Below are 9,075 nucleotides of genomic sequence, written 5' to 3'. Positions count from 1 at the left end.
TAGTAATGTCTCCATCACCATCACCATCTGACGCATTCGGCCTCCTCCTCACCCACCCTTTTCCCTCACACACACACACACACTCACAAACACACACACAAACACACACACACACGCGCGCACACACACACGCACACACACGCACACTTACTCCTGTGGTATAACCCCTCCTTTCTCCTGTGCTGGTGAACAATATAAAACACCACTGTTTGAACGCAATGTGCAGCATGAGTAAAAACTGACTGAGAAGAGAGAAGAGAAAAATCAGACCTCTGCTGCTGCTGCTGTGACAAACCACCTGTGGCTCCAACTGCAACCTGCAAACCCCAAAGTCTACTCAAAGTAAGTCTGCACACTTTACACTCTTATTCATTTAGTGCTTATTTATTTCATTAGATTTTTCTTTTCTTTCTTTTTCTTGATGGCATAGGCAATTGTTTTTTAATTCAGGATGTTTTAATTGTTTTATGCAAACATCAATATAAAAGGTGATTTAAGTCCCAAACAGATGTTAAACTTTATTGGAGTCATTTCTTTCAACATTTTTCATATTGTTTTGCCGGGAAATTCATGCAAATTCAATACTTTAATTAATAATTTTTGACTTCTGTGTGCAAAACCTTTGAATTAAAAGACACGATCTTGATGTCACAGAAAGTCAAAATGTTGAATTAACCCTCTAAGCTTTTATTCTTCAACTTTTGCACATAGATAATAAAAATGCAGCCTGTCTGTTTATATCAGGCTAATTTACCTTTGACTGCATCACATTCCTGTGAGCGGAGCTGTGAAACAAGGACACTCTAAACTGCAGGAGACTCACTGACTCATTAAATAATCTGATGAATGAGGCAGCTTTTTAGCTCCATAACTAGAAGTAAGGTGCTATTAATAAAATTATTTTTTTATTAATCCACATGACCAAAAGCACTATTACCACACATGGTTTATGTAAAGCGTTTAGCCAGCTTTTAGATTGTATTTGTGTATTTTTGTATTTTTAAGAGCACCTTCAAGGTGTGGTGATGCACCACAGATATAACATTGTTGCACCACACACAGGAGCTGACACGTTCGTTTCCAGACTGACTTCCAGTGAGAAAGGCAGGAGAAACCTTTTTAGTTCATATCAAGCATGACTTGCAGCAGTGGGGAAAAAAACCACAATGGTCATTAATTCAGTGAACCTGGAAAAGCCGTAATTAGTTTGTTATTAATAACCTGAATTTATCGATGTATTTCTTTTACAATATGAACACATTTGAATTAATAGCTAAAAATTATAATATTGTACTTATATCCAATATGTCATTAAAACATAAAGTGGAAAAGGTATGTGAACCTAGTATGTGAACTGGGGGTGAAGGTTAGAGCTACTAATTTATATTAAAACAAATATCCCTCAAACATTTTGAGTTTGACGCATCTGCTGACCTGATAACGCCATGGGACAGAGATGAAGATGTACGATTCAGACTTGTTGATTTGCATGACTGAAAAGCGTCACAACTTCACCTTGGAGAGTTTATATATTCATGATTCCTCAGTCAGACAAACAAATTGAAATGATTTAGTGTGGTGGCTTCAAGAAGTGGGCAGAATGATGAGTGAGATAACAGGGGATCAATGAGGTCTTGGAGGAAGCTGCTGCTCTCCACCTTGGACTGGGGGAAGTGTTTGCAAGCGTAAAAAGGGCACCCCAGATAACAACATCAACCTGATGGTGAAATATGGTGGAGGGGGCGTCATGCTTCATCGAGGGGAAGATGAATTCTCAAGGTTTTTATCCGTGCTGTCAGCCAGCAAAACACTGAAGTAAACTAAGAAAATCCAAGTTTTAGAGTCAGGGCCCAAAGCTTAACACTGCGGAGAACCTGTGGAATAACATGTAATCATTTGTCTGAGCTGAGCTGAGGCAGCTCTTCTGGAAAAACTGTCCAGACTTCTTGTGTTTGATTTGCTTTGATTTGAAGCTACAAGCAGAGCTTGTAAAGAAAGGCAAAGGAGGTTCAATCAACAATTAAACTTTATTCACCAACAATGTAAATGTTTAATCATTGTGTTTGCCTATTGTGACTTAGACCTTAAGATCATATCTCATTTTATGACCAATGTAATGTAGAAAACCAGTTTTTTCCTTTTCCTTGCTACAGAAGGGACAAAACAGTGAAGTCTAACTGTTGATTGCTGTGATTCCATTTCATGTTGGAAGGTGAAACTAAAAGGAGGGAACCTGATTATTTATACCTCTGATTAACAGTGTCATGACATCACTCTTGTATTTTAGTTGCATATACAGGTAACTAAATATAATATTTAAAGATAATCTGGTATATTTTACCACATAGAATAAAATAAATAAATAATATTGATTGATATTATTTTTAACTGTTTAATTGTTGATCAGTGGGAAAACTGGGAGAAATCCTGGTCTGCTGTTGCCATTAGTTACCTGAGTTCTGTATGTTCCTATTGTCATTGATTAGAAGCCAAAAAGCACATAACCAAAGGATTATGGGATACTCTTTTTGCTGATATTTCACCGGGTACATTTGAGGTTTTGTTGCTCTATGACCTCCTTAGCAACCGCGTTACCCAAGGAAGCGTTGAAATCACGACCCACTGTGGCCCTGCTGGTGAATAGATGTTATCAGTTTATACAGGCAACAAACATTCAACCCCTGAATACCATTATTATTAGTAGTAGTAGTAAAAGCTAGTGGCAGTAGTCATTTTAATAATAATCCTAATAATAGCTTTGAGGTTATAGAACATATAACAGCCTCATTCAGCTGCTGAAACTACATACCAAGTATTGCCAACAGCATATTATTATTAATGACTCATAGCAATAGTTTCCTCCACTTCAGTCAATCCATTGTCTCCATCTTTTCCCCAGATCTAAATAACGCTCTCTCTGATGGGCCTGACAATAAGTCTATCGACAGCCCTCAGGTTTTTACTTTCCATGGTGTGTATTGACTTGTTAAGCTGCCTCACAAACCTGTTTACTGGTCTTTCTTGAGGGGAAACATTTCCCACTAAAACAAATCACACAGTTTTTTCATGTCAGGCCCCTCAGGGGGGGTTCGACATGCACCAAACATTTTACCCTTAGAGAAGAAAGAGCAGCACATTGTCTTTGGTTTCTCATTTTGACCAATGATACAATGGAAAAAAAGACTTTGGGTTTCTTTTAAAACAAAATTGATCAACCTGATTTGTTCATTTTTGATACATGTAAAATGTTGGAGCTTTAGCATCCATAACTCCCCACATCTTATTGCCCCGTCTTAGATGGCAATGATGAAGCTGTGGACAGTGCTGGTGGCTGTAGTGCTGTGTGTGCTGGTGTGTCTGGGAACGCTGGCGGACGCCTACCCACCCAAACCTGAGAACCCCGGTGAAGACGCCGCGCCCGAAGAGCTGGCCAAGTACTACACCGCCCTGAGACACTACATCAATCTGATCACAAGGCAGAGGTACAGTAAATACACATATGTGTGTGTTTGTGACACATACACTGGTTTTGTTCAGTCTTGTATTTCTGTATTTTCTGACCTCATAAAGAAAGTTTTGTTTTGATAGTGTGTGTGTGTGTGTGTGTGTGTGTGTGTGTGTGTGTGTGTGTGTGTGTGTGTGTGTGTGTGTGTGTGTGTGTGTGTGTGTGCGTGTGTGCGTGCGTGCCAAATGAACCATCTCAAGAACCATTCCCCAAACCTATTCTAGCATTGGAACCATTTTGCATCTGGCTTTTTGCCTCCACATTAATCCACATTTTATTTTGCTTTATTCAAGTCATTATAGCCACCGAGTTCTTTGACTTTAGCCAGGAGCTCAACCTGTGATGCCTCCCCCCTCCTACACTGCCCTAACCCTTCACCAGCACACAACACCGGCTCCGTAGATTTGATTACTGGCCACTCTCCAAAACCTCCAGGCCTCCAAATCAAAAGGACCAGAGCAATAAAATTGGTACAGATGCATCCAAGAAAGTATTCCCAAATTCATTTAGACAAGCTCGCTGCTATAAGGGAGAAAAATCTGTCGTATGGAAATGTGGCATGCCATATTGTTTTGGTCCAGCCTGGCTCATAAGCCTATAGTTTTTATTCATGAAAGTCAAATTGGTTGTTGATATTTAAGTGTGTGGTTTATAGAGGCCTCCAAATGCCATGGAAAGTAAATTTCGTTCCTCTGTTTCACTGGAGAGTTAAAATGAAGACACATCATATATGATAAAGAGTATATGGTTACATAAACAGTTGATTGAATAAAAGGCTGGGGAATGTGGCGGCTGTCAGCTGAAGACACTGCTCATACAGATAGAGGATCTGTGCAGGCGAGAGCCTTTGGTCGATTGTGACTCGTGGCTCATATCATTGTGTAACTGTGCAAATATACTGGTGTCTTCACCAAAAACACGAAATGCCAAATTAAAAACATTATTAAAAACATGACAAAAGACTTTTAGAGCTTCTATATCCCCCAGTTGGGCTTCTTAGGTTTACATTTGTGTCACATTCACAAACCAACAACAAAATCCATCCATTGTTTCGCAAAAAAATGCTTCCAACCATCTTGATGAAAAATATTCTGTTACATTACCAGCACCCAGTCGAGTGGCCGAACAGTCCTCTTATGAAATCACATTTAAATTCATTCGATTCACATTTTTATTTGGATCTGCACCAAACTGCAAACACCCATATCAGTCATCATGCCTGAAGGTATTCATCAAGATCCATAAATTATTCTCTGAGAAAAATTCAAAGATTCTTCCCTGGTCTATACCACATCCTTCTACCAGGTTTTGTGGTGCTCCTTTAAGTAGTTTATGCATGATCCTGCTAACTAACAAACTAACAGACATACTGACAGGTGTGACAACCACCTTGGCAGAGGAAAAACTTACTTTATTTTGATGTTGCTTTTCATTTTTTTATATTTTCCTTTAAAACCATCACAGTATTATTTTGCGCATGTTTTACAATGCGACTACATGTTGCCTAATGACCTTTAGAAGAGCAGATGCTCCCCTCGCTGGATCCATTGCAAATGGGAATAGATGAGAGGCACAACCTGGGCTTGTATTTCTTAAAACAAGGAAGATTCCTGCATTTGAGAAAGAAATCGAGCAAGGACCAGAGACAAGCAGACAGGAAAAGATGTGGACCAACAGAGGAGATATACCTCAACAGAGACAAAACAGTGAGGCATAGAGAGAATGAGAGCAGGACCCACTAGGGAGATATGTGGGTGCAGACGGGCCATTATCGGAAGAGGAGACATTTTACATCCTGATGTGTTTCACTGTGTGACAGCTGCGTGAAACAGAGCATGTGAGCTACTTGATTGCTTTCCCACTGAGCAAAACACACAAACACACACATCTTCCTGTGTGTGTAACAAAGCATAAGATTGGGTGCTGGGGTCGTAAGGGGAAGTGGAACAGGTGGATGATGGGAAACCTAAGGAGCTGCAGGGCTGTGTTGAGTATCACGGTTTCATGAACACACACACACACACACACAACCATGTAAACTTTCTATTGAACGGTTCTGTGATTTTACAATTGCGACTCTCTTGGAGCCCCTGGTTTCCCCATTAAGAGAAAAAGAATAAAGACTCATGCAGACTTGGTAATGACACTTGTTCACACACACTGGCATTAGACCTGAGTCTGACTGTGAAAGCAAAGCATTAGGAGCAAAGGGAGGCAACAAGTGAAGCAATTTACAGGCACGGCAGGCAGACAGAGGGAAGAGGACAGTGTAGCAATGGACCGAAAGAAAGACAATAAGTTTCAGAATATAGCTCTGTGCTACTTTCAGTCAGGATGAACACTAAAACTGAGACCAATGATGGAAGCAGGGTCAAGATTTAAGGAACAGCTGTCATCCGTCTCAATCAGAGACCCATTCCTGTAATAAGACGTTCTGATTTCACATGTTGATTGATTTTGATTATGTAAATGTTATATTATGGTGTTGAGCCACTATAGAACTACATACTGCTGATACATGCACTCGACCAAATGCAACTCTGTCTTAACTGTCAATCATGATGTTTCATGCCATATTTGGAACAAAAACCAAAATTGAAAGCATCAATGTTGTAAGAACTACCTAAAATGACAGAATACATCTTTGGCAAAAATGTATTTGTACATTAACCTTTTTGTTTGGACCATGTCCCATCTGCCGTAATGGAGGAGGCTAGGTTTATGAGTTATACTGCAAACAGCCACCAGGGGTCAATCAGGAGGATTTGGCTTCACTTTTGGGGAACCGTCCCATCTCTATATCCAGTCTTTGGCCATAATAAAAGCCATCATATGTGCTATAGGTTAGCATTAGCAGTAAGTTAGTGCACCTCCGCTATGTGTGTGGGAGAGTGAACATTGGAATCCGAATTCAGGGCAGGATTGGCAGACTCAACAATAAAAATTATTAAAAGTAATTCTTTTATATTAATATTTGTTTTTAGTTAGTATTTATTAACCATAAATAGTATAAAACCAGGTGTGATTTCCTGAAAATCATTCAGTTTGACTTTTCAGTGTTTGATGGAAGTTACAATTTAAAAATAATCTGTGTCACAGGTATGGAAAGCGCTCAGCTCAGGAGGATATGGTCGCAGAGCTCCTGTTTGGTGCCGACAGTAACAGAGACCAGAGATCAAGGTAAAGACCCAGAACACACACAAGCTGAAGCAGCCATGTGAGCTGTAATAAACATATTCTCTATTTAATCAATTCATCTCTTTGATATCAAGACATATTTCGCATTATAGACCTGACAGACATTCATCTGCAGTGGCTTTAAATTTGAGAGCAGAATATCTGAAAGTGAATTTATAGAAGCCGTCACATTTGCTCCTTTTTGTGTCTTTTCACAGATATGATGATACCTACATGTGGTGACTCCACCTGCCTCCCCACCCCCACCCTCCTCATCTGGCATTCCCTCTGAGTGCGTGTCCCACACTGCACCTGGGGGGGCCGACGCGTGCCTCTGACCCCTCACACCTGAGTCCTTACCCCAAACAATGACCATCACCGACCACAATACAAGCTCTCTCTGTCTCTTGTCACTGTGTCACATCTCACTCATTGCAACATGTTTATACATAATGTATTATTGAAATAGAATATATATATGAGATTGTGCTACTAATCACAAAGTGGAACTGTGTCTGTGTGTGCCTGTGAGCATTAACGCCCCCTACTGTCCAATAACTGTTTAGAGGAGAAAATTCTTGTTTTATTGTTGCTCCTGTAAAAAGTAACAACAGAATAAATTAATAAAAACTTTTCTGTGTGATTCAAATGTAATGATTTTTCTCTTTTTTGGGTGGAGGGGTCAAATGGTGATGGTGTCCGTGTTTAGAGTTTATGAATCTTATATTCTAATAATCACTCTGAATAATGAACACTAATGTTATAACATACATACATAAATATCAGCTGCTCACAAACAAAGACGTTTTTATGCCTTTGGACGGGTGACAGCCAGAGGCATTATGTTTTGAGGTTGTCCTTCAGTCCCATTATTTACTTTTATTAAAGGATTTTAAATCCTTAAAATGTCTCACATAAAACAAATGGCCTCAGCAGTGTTTAACAAATAAGAACTAAGAGGAAAGAGGAAATAATTCATTCTGGGGGAAAGTGTAAAGAATGTCAGGTTTTTTTTCTTGACAAAAATTGTGTTGTTTTTCAAGGGGTTTACCAATATGACAATATCCCCCTGCGATTTTGTACCTATTGTTACATAGATAGATAGATAGATAGATAGATAGATAGATAGATAGATAGATAGATAGATAGATAGATAGATAGATAGATAGATAGATAGATAGATAGATAGATAGATAGATAGATAGATAGATAGATAGATAGATAGATAGATAGATCAAGCTCAAAAACGTTAGATCCTCCATTGCCTATAAACCAACATTTGTCATCATATTTTGATTGAACCCTCCCTGTTTGTTTAACGTCCATATTTATGAAACTTTAAAAGAATTACAGTCTAAAGCCTAAACCTATCCCTGTTAGCATCATTATTGCACTCCGAATTAATTTACTATACTTGAGAAAACTCAAGAGCCATAATATAATATAATATAATATAATATAATATAATATAATATAATATAATATTGCTTGGCAGTTCAAATATAACAAAACAATGCCCCTACCAATGTACCGCATTGGTAGATCAAACTTGCAGGAATTAGACCGGAAATAGAATACATTTGCTTTCAAAATTAAATAACGTTTTTGTTTAACTTACAAAGTATTGCCTATGTTGTATCACACACATGTACTGAATATTTAAAGAGTTCCTCAAACACATTTTATATCCATGCAACAATAATAGTAAAGCAGTGAAAATCCATGTAGCTGCCAGAAGGATTTTATTTTTGGACATTTCCCGGAAGACACGTTGGTTTTTCCTCCTCACTTGGCTGTGGCCGCCGATGACGCTCCAGAGGAACAGACAACAACAATAAGAGGTAGAGGAGCAGAGACCGTGAGAAGCTCGTGTTATTGTGCTGAAAGGTGAGTGAACGACTGTTTATTCAACATGAACATGGCGCCTCTCATTAACAGTCATGTGTCTCACAGTTACTGTTCAGCATCTTCTTCTCTCTTCTTCCCGCTGAGTCTTTATTGTCAGAGCAGCTCCGCTGGGCTGACAAAGGCGCGTGCTCGTGAATGTGTGTGGGATCCATTTAAAAAACAGTGTTACTGTGTTTAAGATGCAGACAAATTGTGTTGTTCAGTTACCATCTTCTCTCTCTCTCTCTCTCTCTCTCTCTCTCTCTCTCTCTCTCTCTCTCTCTCTCTGTGCGTGCGTGTGTGTGCGTGTTCATCATGCTTTGTTATATGTGACTCATGAGACTAACCCCTGTGTGTATGTGTGGGAGATAGGGATACAGTCTAGGTAGCTAATGCTTATGATACTAAAGTGAACATTAAACAATGTTAATAAAGACAGAAGCACATGGAACACCTACTGTTCAGCTGATGTAAAAAAAAAAAACATCCTCCACCCTTCACACAAG

General features: G+C 39.1%; 2 protein-coding genes across 2 annotated transcripts in view; both read left to right on the top strand.

The window, feature by feature from the left end:
* The first annotated feature begins 204 nt into the window (after positions 1-204).
* On the top strand, positions 205-7,331 carry pyya (peptide YYa). The gene is made up of 4 exons (XM_035180971.2): positions 205-342; positions 3,298-3,482; positions 6,605-6,685; positions 6,901-7,331. The coding sequence occupies exons 2-4, from the start codon at positions 3,298-3,300 to the stop codon at positions 6,923-6,925; spliced, it is 291 nt and encodes a 96-aa protein (XP_035036862.1). The 5' UTR covers positions 205-342; the 3' UTR covers positions 6,926-7,331.
* Positions 7,332-8,472: 1,141 nt separating this feature from the next.
* mpp2a (MAGUK p55 scaffold protein 2a) overlaps positions 8,473-9,075 on the top strand; it is a 15,189-nt gene continuing 14,586 nt past the window's right edge. Inside the window, exon 1 of the mRNA XM_047344022.1 lies at positions 8,473-8,569. The gene's annotated coding sequence lies outside the window, so the exon portion shown is untranslated. The remainder of the gene's footprint in view (positions 8,570-9,075) is intronic.

Source organism: Hippoglossus stenolepis, chromosome 16 (assembly GCF_022539355.2).
Source record: "Hippoglossus stenolepis isolate QCI-W04-F060 chromosome 16, HSTE1.2, whole genome shotgun sequence".
In the NCBI taxonomy this organism is placed as follows: Eukaryota; Metazoa; Chordata; class Actinopteri; order Pleuronectiformes; family Pleuronectidae; genus Hippoglossus; species Hippoglossus stenolepis.
This window is presented reverse-complemented; position numbering and strand designations above follow the sequence as displayed.

What these genes read in the sequence shown, in the direction of transcription:
- pyya (XM_035180971.2), top strand. Translation starts at nt 3,298, where the DNA reads ATGGCAATGATGAAGCTGTGGACAGTGCTGGTGGCTGTAGTGCTGTGT. An exon ending in AATCTGATCACAAGGCAGAG is followed by an intron (nt 3,483 to 6,604) that starts GTACAGTAAATA and finishes TCTGTGTCACAG; the next exon opens with GTATGGAAAGCGCTCAGCTC. An exon ending in AACAGAGACCAGAGATCAAG is followed by an intron (nt 6,686 to 6,900) that starts GTAAAGACCCAG and finishes GTCTTTTCACAG; the next exon opens with ATATGATGATACCTACATGT.